We start from the raw sequence: 20,555 nt of genomic DNA, 5'->3' as shown, positions 1-20,555 counted from the left end.
GCAAGTACCACCATCTCGCATCTTTTCATCATATATTCCCCATATAGAAGCACCGCCATCCAGCGGACATTCCAAGGACTGAACGAGAGGAGGCACACGCACACTTTCTTACGGCTTGCGCTTCGGGTCTACTTCCCACCTTTAACCACCTCGACTTCATGGTATATACTAGTTCACTGTATTCATGGCACTACGGCCCAACGCTCGCTAAACCTTTCTAAAACCTAGGGGGTTACGCCCAGCGAGTATAACGCAGCAACCCTTTCTTGTCAGATAGTGCTCATTGTACATGACAATGGCTGCTAAGGGGGAATGAGAGACAGGAGAATTCGGCTTTTAGTTAACGCGCACGCTGCGAATTTTTATTGTTCAACAACGCACAGAAGAAATCGCCCACCAGCACCACCTTGGAGGTCAAAATGTAAGACTGGTTACACACTACTACTACGACTACAAGGGACGAACGGGTGCCGCTATAAGGAGCTCCGCCCTTAAAATAGAAGGTTGGGCTGGGGCTTGCTCCCCACGCGAGATCGGTTGCAGCGATGGCAGGTGGTCCGCACTTCAACTTGTCCCAACTGCGTCATGGTAGAGACCAATCGGCATGCGACGTTTGAATGTGTGGTTTCCCGCCTTTTTTGGCGTGCGGTTAATGCTGGTTTTCGGGGACAGGGTGTGTGAACTTTCGTGTCCAATGGCCAATTTCCGCGTAGCTGCTTCTCCGCTCTCTTAATAGTTGCGGGGATGTTCAGCCTTTGGAGACACCGATGTGAGGCCGTAGCTGCCAATTGTCGCCGGCGTGCCTTGTGGACGATACTGGAGAGAATGAGACGAGGGATCCTCGCGTTCCTCTCCGAGGAGCTTTTCTTTCTCGAGGAGCAGGAGTTTCTGCGGCATTGGTCGTGCCCTTTCGTCAAGGAGGAAAACGAAAGGATACAACTTATTTTTCGACCGACTTGGTGCTAAGCAGCGCCCGTTGAGTTGTTATATATGATTTCATTTGTTACAAACTGTGTTTCATTTGGATCTATTGTATCGTTACACCATTGTATTGTGATATCACATTGAATTCTTGTGTACATGTATGCCAACATAATCATGTATATTAGAGCAAATGTCTTCACTGTAGCGTAGTGATGTTAGTCGTGAAATATAGATGTGATGAAGTGTATGTGCCCTGTTACTGGAATGGTATGAAGCCTTTGTGTTCTGTACATGCTGTAAATAAATTTTTTCTAAACACAAAATAGAATAGACGTCGGCTGATTTTCATGAACAAGCACATCGCATTTACACCTTTGTAAGACTTCTTTTGGCCGAACCACACACGTCGTTTAAAAGGAAATTCGTTTTGACTCCTCCTCCTAGTTTCCTGTTGATCGGCATTTCTTTTGCCAAGTATGTAAGGGTATATATAGTGATTGATTGATTTGTGGGGTTTAACGTCCCAAAACCACTACATGATTATGAGAGGCGCCGTAGTGGAGGGCTCCGGAAATTTCAACCACCTGGGGTTCTTTAACGTGCACCCAAATGAGTACACGGGCCTACAACATTTCCGCCTTCATCGGAAATGCAGCCGCCACAGCCGGGATTCGATCCCGCGACCTGCGGGTCAGCAGCCGAGTACCTTAGCCACTAGACCACCGTGGTGGGGCGGGGTATATATAGTGATGTTCGTCAGCTTAGAATGCGAGCTCTAGCAGGTGGACCTATTTAATTCCTCTTCCTCCTTCATCTGTTTTAATATTGTGAATAATTGTTGGTCTATTATTAACGAGGTGCCCTAATAGCCCATGATTAGTTATACAGTTGCCCTAATTGTATGCTCAGGCTTTCGTAGTCAAGCCCTTGCCTGGTAGTAAATGAGGACGCAAGGTCGTAGATCTGGAACACGTCTTTATAGGGCTAGCTCTAATCACCCAGTATCTGCTTCGCCTTATCTAAAAAAGTGGAAGCATATCCACAAAGTGAATGATGGAGAGTGGGGCGAAGAATTCGTCCGTCCATTCTTTCTTGCTTCCGTCCGTCCATGCGTCCGTCAGTGTGACCGTCCATGCGTCCATCATCCCGTCCGTGCGTGCGTCTGTTCGTGCGTCCGTCTCTGCGTTCGTCCATGCAGCCGCCCCTGCGTCCGTTCAGGCGTCCATCCATGCATCTGTCTATGTGTCCGTTCGTCCATCTATTCAACACTCTAAGTACCACCATCTCGCATCTTTTCATCATACATTCCCCATATAGAAGCACCGCCATCCAGCGGAAATTCCAAGGACTAAACGAGAGGTGGAACACGCACACTTTCTTACGGCTTGCGCTTCGGGTCCACTTCCCACCTTTAACCACCTCGAGTTCATGGTATATACTAGTTCACTGTATTCATGGCACTGCGGCCGAACGCTCGCTAGACCTTTCGTAAACCAAGGAGGTTACGCGCAACGAGTATGACGTAGCAAACTTTTTCAGTCAGATAGTGCTCAATGTACATGCCAATGGCTGCTAATGGGAAATGAGAGGCGGAGAATTCGGCTTTTACTTTCTTACGGCTTGCGCTTCGTATCTACTTCCCATTTTTAACCACCTCGAGTTCATTCATGGTATATACAAGTTCATTGTATTCATAGCAGTGCGGATCAACGCTCGCTAAACCTTTCTAAAACTAAGGAGGTTACACCCAGCGAGTATAACGTAGCAACCCTTTCTTGTCAGATAGTGCTCAATGTACATGCCAATGGCTGCTAATGGTGATCGCAGCCTGCGCGTTAACTAAAAGCCGAATGCTCCTGTCTCTCATTCCCCATTAGCAGCCATTGACATGTACATTGAGCACTATTTTTGATTGTTCAACAACGCACAGAAGAAGTCTCTCACCGGCACCACCTTGGAGGTCAAAATGTTGTACTTGTTACATACTACGGGGGACGCACGGGTGCCGTTATAAGGAGCTTCGCCCCTAAAAAGCAACCAGCTCGAGTAAGTTTCACTCCAGTAACCTCGATTTATTCAACACGGCTTCTTTGGAGATTCTGGTGCTTTTAGTGCACTGCACCTGTACAAAAAACTTCGTTCATCCCACGTATCTCGGGAATCAATGTTATGCGAAAAAAGCTAACTGTTGTAACTTATTATTGAGCGAAACCTTATAAGTTGCGCTAAAGATACGAACAAATCCACGCACAGATATACGCTAGAAAGTAGCATATGTTTTATATCACCAGTTCTTTACAGTTATCTAACGATAGCAACAGCAACATGAATACCAGTAGCACCAGAAGCGGTAAGCTGATATAAAGCGCTGCTGCTAGCGAAGATCGTAGCCCCGGACACTGCTACATAAATAAACTTAAGCGCATGACACCTGACTACATTTGATAATAACCCGACGTGACCACCATATCGCAGGACTACGTATGTAATGTTTACCAAGTTTGAAAGTCAGCACTGCAACCAGAATGGACGTTTCATGAAAATTAATTAGGATCTATTTGAAAGGTATTTCCGAAACCTGGCGTTGAGTCACTCTGTGGTAGAATACTTGATTGCCAGGCACATTGCTAGGGTGCGACTGCTGCTGTGACAATAGCATTTATTCTTTGCATTCGTCCAGTTAACGCTGCCGATATCCGCTTTTTCTTAACGATCAAGCGTTGAAAATACCCACGCGTGTCCTCGCCGATCCGGGGTATATACGAAGTGTCAATCAGCTGTGGCGCATACCCGCATACCCGCATACCAGTGGCACATACTCGCTCCCGGGTATGTGCTACTGTTTTTCCGAGTGTGTTTACGATGTACGATACGGAATCGTGACATTATTCACTTCATTACCAGCGAGTTGTATTCGGCAAACCATTTTAGCTTCCCATACTAACTTTGGTCTACCCCAAGGCGGGAATCATGAGAGCACCGCTGAGATGTAAGCAGATATATATATATATATATATATATATATATATATATATATATATATATATATATATATATATATATATATATATCTGCTTACATCTCAGCGGTGCTCTCATGATTTCCGCCTTGGGGTATATATATATATATATATATATATATATATATATATATATATATATATATATATATATATATATATATATATTGACGCATGCGCACACGCACACACGAAGATCGTTTGCGTGGTCGGCTAAAATGCTTGAGTGTGCCATTCAGTAGTAGCAAAACGCTGGTCTCGCTTGTCTGTAGTACAGCAAGAGTGGCACGCTCATGTGCGCCTGCGCAACTTTGATTCAATGCGCGGCCGCAGCGGCTGCAGTGGCGCTCCGCAGTGCGTTGCCAAGCTGAGCCGTGTTCACCCTAACAGTGCTCACCGCTGTACATGCGAAACGCGTCGGAGAGAAAAAGTAATTTGATCAATGAAAGTAAAACCAAAGCAGAACAAAGAGATGAGGTAAATACGAGACTACTCACCATCCACATTTGAGAGAAAAACACCACGTTTGCGTCGGGACGTGCGCAAAGCTCTCAGAACTGTAAATGAAAATGAATGGGGTGTTTGATTTATTGTCTGATTTCAGCTATTTTACTATTTCTTCAATCCTGCTCGCATCTGATCACGTACTTGCACGGCCTTTTGTTTTTCACCCGCTGCTTAACCCCTTTTCTGAAGGGAAATAACAAACAAACAAAAGATAGAGAAATGGACGGGTGCAAGAACTCTTTTCTTTCCGTGAACAAACAAAAAAACGCAAATCCCTCACCTTCGTTAACATTGTACCCGCATACCTTGCTGCAAAGTTTCGTACTTGCTATGTAGCTGGTAAGTCTTATCCTACTTTTTTTGTTTATTATCTCTTTAACCTTGCTTTTCTACTATTGAACCTGCGTATTACCAAACTTGACCGAGACATGCATAGCATAGTTTTTTTTTGTCCTTGCTTTTTGCTTTATTCTTCGACGCTTGAACTAGCGCTCGCTAGCTTGCTTCCCTGTGTTCAGAGATGGAGCCTCACGCTTGCATGCGAAGAATGTCGTCATGATCTTGTGTCTTTCTTAACGTTATGCAATTGCCTTGTTTGCTATTCTTTTTTTTACATTATCGACGGAAGAACCGTGTAGAGTTATTTCTGGCATTGTGTGTGCTTTAGAATAAGATAAAACGTTTATTGCTCATTCTTTTCGTCGACTTGAATGTAGAAGAACTCAGGCTGAACTGCAGATATCAACAACGTAGAAATATTCCCGTAAGGCCTAATACTTAAGGCTTCGAAAAAAAAAAAAGAAGGCCTGAAAATTGAAGCTTCTGTGGTAGTTGAAGGCGCCTGGTTGGAATGTGTCCATGCTGTGTTCCGCGGACCAATTGAGGCAGAAAATTCAGACGTCAAGATTCCTTCGAGAATGCTTACGTAGCTTTTTTTCACCCTACATTGCAAGAACGGTGGAAAAAAAAGTAATCTAGGAACGCGGGCAATGGACGCGAGGAGCTGCTGAAACAAAAACAATGGAGCGGATAGAAAGGAGCACTTCCACTGGTTTCTCACGGACCGCTGGTATTCTGTGCCATATGTCTTAGGTTTGCAAGAAGAGAAGGTCATTTTAATTTTTCTTGGTATTTCGCGACTTTATGTTTTTACGATTTTCATGTAGCTCTTCTTTCTAATAAAGCTGTATCGTATTTGTTTCCATAAACTCGTTCAGAAAAGGCTAACATCTGGACTCGAGTGTCATTCCTGTACACGCGTGCATCTTGAATGCTTTTTTGTTACTTGCATTTGTTGCCTTTTTCTGAGTAATAATATGATATCGTCTCTTCTTTGAGATTATATTGTTCTTGTTATAACGCTTTGTGTTTTCCACATGTACTAACTTTTTATATTTTTTCACACAGTGATAGAAATGGTATTTATATACATGTATACATAAAGCTTACATTCAGATTTTCGGTTCCGTAGTACAGCGGGCATAAAACTACTATGCGATCTATTCTTATGCTTGTTTTCGGCAACGCTGCCTTATTTGATACCAGTATCTATATAAATAAAGGCAGTTCGCATCCTTGCTTTGTTTCGGGTATCCTCCAACTTCGTGTAACCGGGCAATACGAGAGTTATGGGTGCACGGATTTCCTTTCAAGCAATTTGCGTTAGCTGATTTTAAGTTAAAGGTCGCGAGTTTTTGAACGGTTATTTTTCTCGTTTTTTCCTGCTTCAAGTGATTTGTCCTATAGTGTCTGGCAATGTATTGGCTTTTTCTGTGATATCTTTATTTGACTTAGTGACTACAAAACGGCTTTAGAAAAAAGGAGCAGAAAAAATAATTCCATTCACTTTTTTGTTTTGTAGAGTGCCTTAAAGTGCAGACATGTATATTTTTTATAAAATATTTGTTTGCATAGGTCTTGCGGTAGAATGCAGTTGAGTTTGTCATCGGTGTTTCAATTTTTTTTTACATCAGTACCCTTTGAGAGCACTCTGTTCTTTTCAACCATAGCTTACAGCATATCGAGACCTCCCCATTTTTTAATGTTTGCGTGGTTTTCATTGCATGAATGTGAAAATACTTTTGGCATATTTGGTGCATAGTTGATTACGAGTCTTTTTTTTTCCTCAGAAAGAAATTCAGATACTGTAATCATGTCTGTCCGTTTCCTCCTCTTCAGTCTTCCCTTTCAGTTTACATAAATGGCAACCCGAAGCACGTTGCGACGTATTACCGTATCGTTTTGTCCCCAAAGTGGCCGGTGGTGCCTAATATTCTCAAAAGAATGAAAAGAAAAAAATTACCACTACCGAGCGGTTTGTGTCTTTATGTGCGCCTTATTACTCCTTAAGTTCACACAAACATAACAAAGGATAGCTATATATCGCCTCTCTAACACCCTGTGCGACTCAAGCACAACGACGTGTTCAGACAAGGGTCTCCAGCGAGAACTCCGGGCATTGAGAACACCGGACATTCGCTCGAAAGCTCGCGGTCGTCTTAGTTCACGCCCCATCCTCGTCAGAGAGGTTGAGTCGCATCTGCAATTCAAATCGTCCGAGGTGACGCTGCGCACACCCCAGTGGTTCCTAGACCAGTCAGTGACCCATTTGCACCTGCTGTGCCTCGCCTTGAAATTCACGAAAGGAGGGAACTCATGACTAGGCTTGTAACGCGCCTGAAGGGCACACTGGCGTCTTTGTTCAACGTGCTCCAGACGGCAGCATAGTGTTTGACAAAGGTGCCGTGCCACAGGGGCGGAAGGCTTCCAGTGAGGCGATAAGCCCGTCCCGGGCGAGTCGTTATGTATGCGTAGGGCTCGAAGAAAAGAACTGCGGTTGCCCGTGACACTTGAGGGGATCTACATGCTCGACTGCTTTTCAGGTGTGAATCTTGAAAACTGTTAATCGCTGCCATAGTCAATAATATGGACGTCCCCTCTATGGTTGTTCGCCTTGAAAACAAATTACTAGAGGAACTAAAAAAATGCACAAAGAAGGATGCGCGCAGGACGACTGCTAGTGGTCATCCAGTGTGCAACTTTCTGGGTCAGTTATTTAGTTCCACTAGTGATATGCATTGCTGTCACCACCGACTAGCCAAAGTCCCGCTTTAGCAATAGTTATTCGAAACAGGACTTCACGAATTGCTAGCAGCCGGTATTGTGACACGTTTGCAGGGGATAGCAAGACTTTCCCCAGATTTAGAAGCATTCCATTCAATTATAATTTGGAGGGGGTTCTACGTCCCAGAACCATGATATAAATTTGAGGGATACCTTGCCGGAGCTCTCCGGAAATTTCGATCACCTCGGGCTTTTAATGCGCACATATATTTAGGTGCGAATGGGCCTCTGGCATTTTTCCTCCATGAAAATTCTGCCGCCGCTGCCAGATTCGATCCAGCGTCCTACGAGTCTACAGGTGAGCTACGTATAAAACAGACCTAAACGGCAGGTTATACATGCCCTGAGACATGGTGCCTGAGACGCTGAACGGAAGAAAACTATGCAGGGAACAAAGTAGTGGCATTTCACTTGGATATCACTGTTTCCTTCGCTTTAACAACGTACGCACGTGGGATGTGTAAGTAGCACAACGTCCTCAATTGGGCTTTTTGTACAGCTGAACTGAGATAAAATATGAATTTGCGAATATGCGAGTTGACGAACGTACGCAGCGAATATGGGGTGCAATACGGCTTTTCCAAGCTCTTTAAAAGTGTAGAGGTTTGAGAGGCTAGGTATTGCTTTACATTTTAAGAAACAATTAGAACGCTCAACATTGAGACATGTCCTTACAAAATGACGCGTGCTGACATCAATGTCATTTTCATTATGATGTGATGCGCTTGTACAACTTAAGAGGAACTAACACGAAATTCAACGGTACACGCGGAAGCACCGTTAGCGAGTTAAAAAAATATGCAATCAAGTATAAAATGGACAGACAAAAATATACGGGTGCTAAAACATGTCTGTCCATGCACCAGTACCTTCAGAGAGATCACTGCACCAGTACCTTCAGAAAATGCAATTGCAATTTACTTTTCCTCTTTCTCTTTAACTCATGACGACACGGGTGGCATCGTTACGCAAAAGCACCCCCCCCCCTTTTTTTTTGTTCCTTCCCTGTAGCGATGGCCAGATTTCGAAAGAATCAGAGTGCAATAACGCCCGTCTATCATTCTTCAAGTGCAAAATAAAGGTCCCCAAGGTGATCGAAACGAACCAGGAGCATCGCACTAACCAACTACGCTGTTCCGGAACGTTAGGTCAGGTTTTTTTTTGTTTTTTAGCTGTCTCATGCGTCTCGCTTGCACAGTTGTGCTTGTAATTACAGGCTGCACTTGAACAAAAATAAAAGATCGTTGGTATGATAGACTCAAGTAAAGGAAAAAAAAGTACATCATGGAGTCTCCTGGTGTGGTTAGCGTGCTGACAAAAGCAGTCGTTAAGGGCTCTCTTCACTACGGGACGCAGTAATCCTATATGCTATCTTGCTCGCACGATCAAGTCGCGCTTTAATCTTGGGCTTTACGTGGGGCGTTTCTTTTGACGACAGAACTGCTTCACCTAAAAAAAAAAAAATGGAAGAGCACTTTTGGCAAAAAAAAGAAAACACGCAAGAGAGTTCTCGTAGTGCGCTTTTTAATCTTTTTTGTGTGTGTTTGTTTATATTTTTAGGTGGTGGGGCACCTGATTCTTGCACAAATGACAATGAATTCTTTCGGCGTCACTCCTTCTGTTTTTTTAATGAAAAGCGTTGTATTCGAAGAGAACTGGGGTTTCAGTGGGACTCCGTGCATCAGCATAAATAACGTCATTTTCTTGAGCAACATCGAAAAAGAACTGTAAGCAATTAAAACAGTGTACGAGGAAGTGATATATTACACTCTAATAAAGACGAAACACACCCTAGGACAATAATTGACTTTGAGATAACTTGACAGTTTATGTGAGGCATACCGCATTGTATTTTTGCTTATTGCAAACATTCACTATGTAGTGTAAAGCCACGGATTCCAAATGTTGACTAATTTTACCTAATTCTGACTTGTGTTGGCTACTTCTAGAAATATTTACGCTTTATTTTTCCTTATTTTGGGTTGTGTTGACCTGCGTCGACTTCCGTTGACTTGCGTTAGCTAGTGCTAACCGACTTCAGGCGAAACTTGGCTGTTCTCTGGTATAACAGCGTGATAATTTATACAGGTGATGTTCTGTTTCTACTATAATGTTACTCACGACAGTTGTCTTTAAAAAAATTTCTTAATGTAGACCTTCTTTGTCCTCGGATTATTTTATCACCATACATTATCACTTGTTCTTTGTAGGCAACCTGAAGTCGGGTTGCACACGCTATAAAATGAGTGGCCATGGCACCTGTCTTGAAGTTAGAGTAGTGCATGGGAATAATTTTATTCTTGCTCATTGGCTGTGAGCCAAAGTGAAAGACGATAACGGTTCCTGCTTGCTAGAATAATACCTATGGCAAATATGGTCAGAACTGAACTTCAATCTTCAATAAAGAATACAATAAAAACAAGTCATAATGCTTACGCTTTCAAGCCATAATGCTTACACTTTCAGCAGGCTCGTGGTTCACTATTAAAAGCGCGAGATGGAAGCGTTTATGTAATCGGCTCGTTTTCCCACATAGTTGACACATAATCGACGTACTTAATGAGCTTGTTTTACACAGTATATTTTACGAGGTCTAATAAGCAATTAGGAGATCTGGAATGGAGATCTGGAATCTTTTTTCGTGTCATTGCTCACCTTTAGATATCTCGTCTGATCTGACGCACGCGTTAGAGCTTAACATTCAGTATTGTGGGTATAAGACGTCGCTTTCTTGAAGTGATAGACATCAAAATAAGGTTGGTTGATAATTTTGAGGCTTAGCACATTTGATTTTTTAAACAACAGCAACTAAAAAAATAGTTTCAATTGCAATTAGGTACACACTTTTGTTTTTTTTTTAGATTCTGGCTCCAAAACCGAGCATCTGGGCTGTATATCCTGTCACAGCTGAAATTTATGTTGATAACTTAGCAAATATTTCTTATTTTAAATGTAAGATGATAAAAGTTTTTGTTCGTTGATACATAAGGAGACTGTTTCACGCAAAACATTTCTGTCGTTATTTTTTGGTTAGCCATAAGTATAGGTACTTCAAAAATAATTTTTTTTCGCACTTTTTATTATTGCAACTTTCCCGTAAACAGGAAAATTTTACATTACAGGTGACCCTCTACAGCTCGCCATGAGCCCTCTTCTAGGCGTTCTGATCGGCGCTGTGGCTGCGCTGATTCTCGTAGCGATAATCATCGTTATCATCATGAGGATGCGTTCCCACGACAATGACGCAGGTAAAAATAGCACAAAAGCTGCAAATATTTGTATTTACGAGGTGTGTGCCAGTACGTTTGCACACGCATGTGTGTATTCTTTTTCAAATGTTTTTGCCACAAACAAAATGCAGGTCAAAATATGCACCTGAGTGCATATTTTGATAAAATGTTGGTCAAATATACGCATGGTGGAAATAGTAAACACCCATTCCTTCAAGACAGTATTTACATAAATAAAAGTGCTCGTTGAACTCCTTCTTTAAGCGTTGTGCGATAATGAAGAAGCAGAAAAAGCATATTAGTGAGAGCAAAACGTAAATTTAGACATATACTTGTAAGTTCAAAGAACGTGGGTTATTTACGTAGCATTTTTGCGGATTTTGTCATGATTATATTTCAGAACGCAACAAAGTTGTGCATGTGTGGCTGTAAACCCTATTAAAAGTGTCATGTTTATTCGTTCATTCCTATGCACAGAGAAACTATCAGGCTCTGAATCGATTGAGTTGTGTATGGGCCTCAATGAATGAGAACGAGCCCGTTGCTCAGTACTAAAACACAACCTGTTCAATTGAGCCATGTTCTTCGGTAACATCGAACGGTGATGATTCATCGCAACACCAAAATACACGCGTCGTCTCTTTGAGTTTTGATTTCTCGTCCACTCTCTTTGTTGGTTGTTGAGCTGTATCTCTAGATGCTTACGGCATGACAGGGAGATCTAAAGAGAACTGATTTAGTATGATGCTTTCAGGCTTTGCATTTGAAGTAGGTTTCAGAAAAAGACTTAGCGCATTTACTATGAAATCCCGGCAGGCGTAGCTCCATCGTTACCTGAGAGTGACACGGGCAAGAAACTGGCTATCTTATGCGTTTCTTTCCTGCAGCTGTCTTGCCGTCCAGTTTCTTATACTTGCCTCATGACACGTCTAAATCTGTTTCAGATTCCAGGGAGCTGAACACTGCTGAAAAGTGAGTAACGAAGTCTTTTCTTGCTCGAATAACATGAAAAACTAAATTTTCTGCCGGCTAAAGCTGAGCGATCACTGATACCATCTTGTGCTGACGTCTCACGTCTGCATCGTCCGAAACGTCTCTATCGCAGCAACGCAGCGGCGTCTCCTGGTGCAGTCTCGAACAACGTGGGCCGAAACGGCCGAGCAGCGAGCTAGCTGTACTCGTAGTGCCGTCCGTGGAGAGAACGATGACAAAGCATTCGATAAAGAACGGTGAACAGGGTACTGCTTAACTTCGTATCGTGTTAATCTTTTCGCAATCGGTGCGGTGCCACTGGTATTCACAGCTCGTTGGACAGCCGGTTCAGCATACGCAGTCCGAGACAGTACGCGTGGGCCTGATCAGGCTATGTCCTCGCGATGCCTGAGAACTTACGCAGACAACGCAGCGTACTGCGACAAGTGGACAGTCACCAGAGCACTCGATCGTGTATAACGAGTTGCTTAAAAAGTGATGTCAGTGAACTGTAATGAATATGCTCGAATGAAAGAAGTGTGTCATAAATGTATTTATTTGCCTTTTCAAGAAACGAGTGGTGACACGTGTGTTTTAATAAAGAGGATGACAACGTATATGATGTCTTTTTAATCCAACTTAAGGGGGCATTATCGTTGAGGACACTTGAATATAAGTCACACGCTGGTCCTTCTGTTCATCTTGGTAAAAAGAAATGGTATCCAGGTAACACAAAAACAATGACTCATTTATTTTTCCAGTGACTTTTGCTTGCTTTATTTCCAGAGTCTAACTTACCTATATGAGCTTTGTGTATCAGTAAGCTTTCTGGAAAGTGTTGTTTTAAATAAAAAAGTGTAAACTAAGGTAAAACACAACAGCTAGTTGCTGCATATGCATCAATAAATTTTTAACCGCTTATAGTGACAAGGACAAGTGAGGGAAGGGCTGATGTTGTTCCCCCACTTGATCTTGACACAATTCGCCCTCCAACTTTTAGAGATGGAAGCATATCTGTAACTTGACTATGAATCGCATTCATACATCCTCCGCCCCCACATACGTATGGGCTGATATTCACAAAATGTTCTTGCGTCAGTGCTCTTCGAAAGAGAAAATTTTAACCGACCGTGATGCCGAACGTACCATAATCGAAGGTAACCGACCATTGCAAATTAACACTGAGACCGAAAATATTTTGTGAATCGAGTCCTTGTTGTTTCAGACGCGAGGAGGATTGTGTACTGTACATGAACTAATATCATTTTGTCTGTCTTTTTCCTCCACCTTTTGCGTTTTGTTTCTCGTTCGTTTTGGTTTGGCGCCTTTGTTTCGCAGGTCTCAGACCCTTTTGCGAAAGGGTGTCGTCGTTGAGGACACAAGTGAAGGTGACATCAAGGACCCGGATATCATACCGCCGAAGACAGATTTGGAAGGTAGATTAAAAAAATATTGTAATTAGTTCTAATGCTTTTCACTGTACAGAACAGAGACCACCCTTAATTTGAAATGGTTGTCATTTGTGCAATTACATTAGGTACTATGAAAATTATTGGAGATATTTCAATATTTATTCCAAATGAGTTGACATTAAGTACTGCATGTGTATATAACATATCATGTATAACATATATCTGCGAATTTGGCCATTGTAGTATGAGTGATGTTCTTTTCTCCTAGAATGAGAATATTCGGTCCTCTAAAGTCTTTGTGGACAAATTTTTTTTACTCGTTTTTTATCGCAGATCCAGAGTGGGTCTTCCGCCAGTTGAATGGATCCAATGGTAGGATACGCCAGGATGGGAGCATTTCCAAAGGCGGCATGATGTACGGCACGTTGCCAAATGTCAAAGTCCAGATGCCGCCTCAGGTGTGTGTTCCGGAGTAGTCCTCTCTTTTTTTTTTTTTTTTGCCCAGTGAATGTCATTTGCTGCCATTTGTCGTTCGACCTTCTCTCATTCTTCGCATTTCCCATATACTTCTCGCCCTCAATGTAGATAGTTAAAGATTCACTCCTTTGAACACTGCACTCACTAGCCTGAGGAAAACGACTGTTATCTATTTGGGATTTTTCTATTTGTATACAAAACTTTCGCTTTACGAATGACATGGTATTCTCCCATTCTTTTCATATATCTAACGACTCTTTAGCAATTCCGTGACGACATGATGTACCGCGAGCGGCACTATCCGGGCAGTGGAGTTCGTGGTGACCTGGACAGCAGTCCCGGGGAGCGGCAGCGTAGTGGGGGCACGTTCCGGCCCCAAGGCAGCATGCCAGATCCTGATGAGGTGGACCGAATGATCGCCTCCTCCAAAGCTTCCTTGCACACGGCCACATTAATGCGCCGGAGTCCACAGGTACGCAATCTCCGCGCCATTTTACCCTGCTTGATATGAACTTACAAACTCTAAAAAAAAAAGGAAAGACAGAAGTAGTTCAAAGAACGATGGAAGCTTGAAGAACACAAAGATTTGTGAACATGGAGTGTCACTGGAGCCAACTTTGCTACAGGTGATTTTGTCTTCTACATGGATATATTCTTGAAATATTTGAGGACGCTTGTTGAGACGTTGGTTCCAGAGAGATTTCGTGCTCACAACTTTTTCTTCCCGTTGTACAATGTTATTCCAATTTTTCAGCGAGCCATTTCGGCACGTTGAACACTTATCTAGAGATTTTGTCGGTGATTTCGTGCCTCAACTTATACCTTCTCTCTTTCGTTATGGCAGAGGAGGGATACTCCGGAGAGGGAGCGGCGCACCATATCGACGCCCGTCTGACAGGCGGAGACCACGTTCGGGCAGGCCCCTTACGAAGACGGGGATCAGGTGGAGGAGCGACCTGGACCACCTTTTTGTCCGAACGAAGCCGCCTCGACCACCGAGTGCCCGGAAGAAGACGACGAGGAACCCTCTGTGATCGCCGCTGCCGCCGTCTCAAGACGTCGCCACCAGCTCCATGAGACCACCGCCAGTGCCTTTTCCAGCCAACAGAGACGCTGCCCCGCTGCCACGTCCGAAAGCTTCGAACTCGGAATGTGCCGACGCCGGGACAGTGCGTCTTCCACGGACTCCTACATGTCCTGGAGTGCGGGTCAGCCCACCGTCGGGGTACGTGGCTCCTCGCAAGAGCAGCAAACGCTACGTCACCACCGACAGACGTGGCTCGGGGCCACTTTGCCTCGCGGAGGATTATCGCAGCACCAGCAACAGCAACCACTGGAGCAGGAGCGTCGCAACTCCTTCGGCGACGAAGGACCGCGGTACGAAAACACCGCCTTCCTCAGGCAGCTTCAGCTACGAAACATGGCGGAAGAACCATCAGCCGCTTCTGGGGCCACGTTGCGTGGAACAAGGCGTAGTTGCCGCGTGTGAGTGTGGCCGCAACGTTCGAGAAGGCTGGCGGCTTACGCAGTGAAGAAAGGACGTGGAGATCCCCCCCCCCCTCAAAAAAAGGGGGGGTTTGCCTGCATGTCGACTCTGGATGGCCTTCGTGACTGAGAGACTTTTATAAATAGGAGAGGAAGTAAGACTTACATCCGCGGTTTATTCACTACATTATAGTATAATACAAAGTTTCAGGCAGTGCTTTTGAAGCCCAGAATGGCCCTATAGCCAGCACAAAGACATTAATAAAGAAATTCCGATTGTGTGCTGGACAGCAAGTGAGACAAAGCAATGCGTATGTTGAGACACAAGTTCAGCTGCTTGGACGATTAATCCTATGTAAGTAGTGCAAGTGACTTTCCCGCTGCGTAAGCCACCAGCTTCAACGAGTTCTCCACGATTACATGTGGGATTTTACAGTGTAATAGCGCACGAGGAACCTGCGTTTGCAAGTACCTAAACTGAACACTTGTAGAAAGGTGGCTTCGTTGTATTTCACATAGTTTTTTCCCACTGTATAAAGAAAATACTGAAACATGCAAGCGTGGCAATCATGGTATGCCATACGCTAACTGCATACTTGGCTGTGCCAAGTGCTTGAAAATTTTTAAGGGTGATTGTGCACGTGTAAGGATGTCAAGCGCTCGTTTGGGGCAGCTGCAGAATATTTGAATGACTATCCTAGTCGCACTCGTTAAAAATGTACAAGTACATATGTAGAAGATGATACATTTCCAGCTTGACGTTTCTGGTTTGCTTGATGTCGGTTTGAGATGCAGTACTATAAATACGGTAATGTGCCTCGGGGATGCCACGTGGTCTGACCAGGTAAAGTGGAGAATGATAATTTCAAGATTTTTTTCAGGTGAAATTCTGTGTTGAGTACCACATTTTCTTTGACTTAGTGAATTGCAAGCTGGACCAAGCTTTTGTTATTCTTCATTATTTCTCCAACTTACGTAGTTATGCACTTGTGCATTCTTTTTTTCTTCCGAATCATGCGGTCACCTTGGCGCGGGAAATGGTCTCATAGGATAAATATTGTTACAAGGCATGCCAAAAGTATAATGAAATTGTAGGAAAGTGGTATACTACGGTAAAAAAAAAAAAGACGTGCGTGAGAAACAGAAATACAGTTCTAAACGGGTTCCATGTGCATAGGTGAAAGCAGTGATGATGGGTTGGGCGCAACTTGAACAAGTGAAAAAACACAGACTACGAAACTCAAGAATTTAAACGTAGAAATGATAAGCTTCTTTTTTTGCGAAATGGTTCCCTTAAAGACGAATAATTTTTGTCTAACATCATGAAGCCAGTTTCAGAAAGTTGTTACTTGCAATTATGTGTACATATGTGTAACTCACGGGCTTCCTATTTGATTTGTCAAACTGACGATACTCCTTTTTTTTCACTTGAGCAGTGGCTTCGAGCAGCTGCAGGAAATTTCAAAATCTGAGTCCACTACCTCGTTATGTGAAGTTAGAGTAAATTTATATTGTCAACTGAATCTCTTAGCAATACCATTTGCTTTTCTGTGAGGCTGCATCCTGTCATAGCGGCAGAGGGATGAGGAAGGCACGGGAGGCCTGACGTGTTTCGTGTGGCTTTTTTTTTATTCCCCCATTACTACTTATCTAAACACAACAGGCATCTTTTTTTTTATCCCAAGCTCAGAAAATTGAAAACGTCTGCAGAGTGGCGCTGCGACACTGCGGGCCACGTAGCTCATGTTCCGTACTTGCGCAGCCGGCTTCGAATATCGCAGTCTCCAAAAAGGGTCGCCTGGTAGACGTCCCGAACGCTGTTACAACTGCTGCGCTACAAAGCTATAGACGCTGTTGTTGCGGGTTATAAGTGAACGTTGATCTTACCTGCTCTAGAAGACTGTTGTGTAGTCGTGTGACTGCTCTGTTCCTTTTTGTTTTTTGGTGTTTTTTGCGCACTACTAATGCTTATTTATATTAAAAAACTTCGATTGCAAGTATGCTCTTGTACACGTCGGGTGGAAATATTTGAACGTTGCCACCACGACACATCACACCTGTTTAGGCTCAAATTGATTCTTCAATAGAACACCATTTGTGGGCATCTGTAGCGTACCTAGAAGTATACTGTGCCCAAACGATATTACAAACGCACCACTTGCAGCGTTATATACCATATCTAAGGTGTAATAATTTTTCTAAAGGATCTAGGCTCTTAAAGCAGCGCTCGGTGGTCCCAAGTGCCTTAGAAGCCCTCAAGAGACTATAATTGTTAAATTGTGTTTTTTCATAAACTTATTACGCATGCCTGTAAAAAGTAAATATAAAAATATTATATTTAGCAAATTCAACTGTCTTTACATGTCTGTTTACTTACTACTATTTGTCTTGCTTGATTGAAAGCTTTCGCTATGAGGTAATGTGATTTTACTACTCCAAGTATTTTGCTAAAAATCTTGCAACACGTTTAGCTGATTTATAGTAATGAGTATTGTAGGTATTCCTACAGTCACAATATCACTTCCCGTGCAAGCGCAAGATATCAAATTTGGCAAACTTTGATTATGATTAGACTCGCTTAGGCTAACTAAACGGTATGATTATTCTAACTGAATTGTTAAAATAGGAAGCATCAAGATACCATTATGTGCACACTGAACATCGATGTACAGCTTAAAAAATACTACTGTTGGAACTGCGAAGTCTAACGGCTTAGGATTTTTTAAATTTGTGAATATACAGGTAAAATTAACGTCACATGGCTCTAAATTAAGCATATTACCAACCTTTAAACATTTTGTTTCGATAAAAAAAATACCACACGCGTGAAGTGTAGTGGCCACTGAATTAAATATTCACAACAAGGAATCTCCTCTAAAAAGAAATTACGGTGACCTTCAAAAAACGCATGACTTCACCACTTTTAGTAAATTTACGCTTTATGGCAGTCTTTTATTCTCAAAGTTGAAGGAAGTCTGTAGGTTCTATCAGATAAAAGAAGGACACTCTTCACCGGTCACTGATTACGACAATCGGTAAATAAATTGGAGCACAAGAGTGGAGTCAGACGCTACATTTCTTTGAACAGAAATGAGCTTGTGCAAGCTGCCATTATTATCACTATTCTTTAATCTAGGTGTTTTCTAAACACAAACAAGAACTTGGAATGCACCGAAAGATACATCCGGAGTTTAATTTTATTGAAATAGTATACATCCTCAGCGATGAACTAGTATTTCTTTTTGTTTTTTTTAGGATAATGGAGTTTAAATCCTGTTGCGTATTACGTGTGTTCTGGCAAATGGTATCTATTTTACGCATTAACAACTCTTCCTACGAATGTCAACACAAGTACTGAATATCTGCTCATCGTTTTAACGTGGTGTTAGCACTTTCTTTTTGTGTGTATGTGAGCGGCTGACATATTCATGTTGAGAATACACGCTTGTAAAACGGGACCCCCAATAACCCAAGCAGCCTATCGCAGCACACAATACACTTTTCTTATTTGGGTTATGACACTGTTTCCGTCTGAAGTAGATTACTGCGTCTTAAAGCGATGGGACTTGAGTGTATAGCTAAATATTGAAGAACAAAAAATAAAGGCGCAGGAGGTTCAGAACCCTGTACATTTCCTACCAACGGTTCGTCAAAACTGTTGGTGAACTCGGGAATACCATAGATACCAGCCTATCTCTTTCTCATTTTACAGCATGGCTAGAGAAGCGTTTGTAGCAAAATTTTAAAATGCTGATCTTAAATGATGTTCTCCTTTGCTCTAGCTTGCAGCATTACACAGCAGGAAGTGGTTCAATACAATTCTCACCGTGCTCCAGCTCTTAACGCTGTCTTATCTACAGTATAAAGCTGAAACATTCCTATTTCCACTTTACGCAAGTTTATTGTCAGGTGTAAAAAAAAATAAAATGCAGTCTGCGTCGCACTATAACGTTCGGATTATTCATAGACATTAATCCGAGATATCTAGCTCCTCCCGAATGCGAATGATAAAGTGCAGATTATGCGTTTCCATAGAAAGGGCTATATAATCCTTCAAATAACGAGCATTATACAGAGGAGACCAGACACAGTATTTTTGTAACACGCACTTGATCGCACGAAACACGACGTCGGCGATTAGCTGTAGCTAACATTATCGGGCGAACAGGAGTCGGGCTCCCCTGCAAGATGCTTGCGCTTAAAAAGAAGCTCCTTCCTTGACCTCGTGACACGCTTTTGCTTTATCAAGGCCGAAACAGCGCAGGCTTTCGAGGTGGTCGCATCTTGTCGTGACAAAGGCGACGACGATGTAGACGGGGCTGCGGACAGGCAGCCATGCGCAACGCGCGTGGCAGAATGATCACTAATGCGTCGCGATACGTGCATGGCCATTGTGCCTTTTGTAAGCGCGGTCGTACTCGAGGAGGCGGCCTCCTATTTGGGATCGCATCGTTTATGGCTGCAGGACATTCACCGACCGTCCTCGTGTTCGCCTCCCGCTCCTCCGGTCATTGCAATGCGCCAGCATCCTTTCTCGCTTGGAATCTTATTGTGGCTTCGAACGTATAGTCGATGCTTCGACCAGCCGTCTGGCGTTTTTACGGTCCCCGCCGCTGCAGACGCGCGTCGCCTGTTTTGTCGCACATCGTGGCGGTCTTTCATGCAGCAGGCGCCAACACCCCCCACGCGCGAAAGCAATCTTTTCTTGCACGGCCGCCTAGCTCTCACATTGCTACACTAATCGTATTCCGGCTATTTCGTAGGTTCACCGCTCGTCATTTAACGATTCTGTCGTATACTTCTATGCGTGAAAGGTTACAGCGACGTTATTCTGGAGGTGTTAGCGCGCGCCTGTATCGGCGGCCATTGGTGGCGCCTTCGGTCGTCTATATGTTTTACGCCGGTAATATCTGGCCCATATTCGCAATTGCTGAGACGCTTGCCTCTCTTTAGGGAGCAGTTACTTTCTCTAGGCTTTATACTGATTTTAATTCCCGGCAATATATATATATATATATATATATATATATATATATATATATATATATATATATATATATATATATATATATATATATATATATATATATATATATATATATATATATATATATATATATATATATATATATATATATAAAATACATTGGCATTACATAAATTATATGCAGTTGTGCATTGTGTTATTACAAATGTTGCAGTAACATCAAATATCAAAAGCTATTCAATGCCGGGCCTTGATTTGCAAAACACCAATATATTGTATATTGCACCTAACGGCATTTTTTTTTTCATATAACATTGATTCAGTGCACATGAAAGGAAGTCGTCAGAAAAAAAGTACGTCACAACAATGCCGCTAACACTGGAGACAACAAGTCATTGATTGATTGATTGATTGATTGA

The 20,555-nt window shown here is 42.8% G+C and overlaps 1 protein-coding gene across 2 annotated transcripts in view; it reads left to right on the top strand.

Moving 5' to 3' along the window:
* Positions 1-14,761, top strand: part of LOC119171377 (neural cell adhesion molecule 2-like) — a 265,702-nt gene extending 250,941 nt beyond the window's left edge. The window contains exons 15-20 of one of the 2 annotated variants that reach the window (XM_075892101.1): positions 10,696-10,821; positions 11,748-11,775; positions 13,114-13,211; positions 13,521-13,645; positions 13,927-14,136; positions 14,509-14,761. In XM_075892101.1, the coding sequence (XP_075748216.1) occupies positions 10,696-10,821; positions 11,748-11,775; positions 13,114-13,211; positions 13,521-13,645; positions 13,927-14,136; positions 14,509-14,559 (638 nt within the window). In that variant the 3' untranslated portion in view covers positions 14,560-14,761. Of the gene's footprint in view, positions 1-10,695; positions 10,822-11,747; positions 11,776-11,908; positions 12,118-13,113; positions 13,212-13,520; positions 13,646-13,926; positions 14,137-14,508 lie in introns of those variants that run through there. The other variant, XM_075892102.1, reaches the window with a different exon arrangement.
* The last annotated feature ends 5,794 nt before the right edge of the window (positions 14,762-20,555 follow it).

Source organism: Rhipicephalus microplus, chromosome 4 (assembly GCF_043290135.1).
Source record: "Rhipicephalus microplus isolate Deutch F79 chromosome 4, USDA_Rmic, whole genome shotgun sequence".
NCBI classification, from domain to species: Eukaryota; Metazoa; Arthropoda; class Arachnida; order Ixodida; family Ixodidae; genus Rhipicephalus; species Rhipicephalus microplus.
The sequence above is the reverse complement of the archived record's forward strand: the minus strand, read 5'-3'. Positions and strand labels throughout refer to the sequence as shown.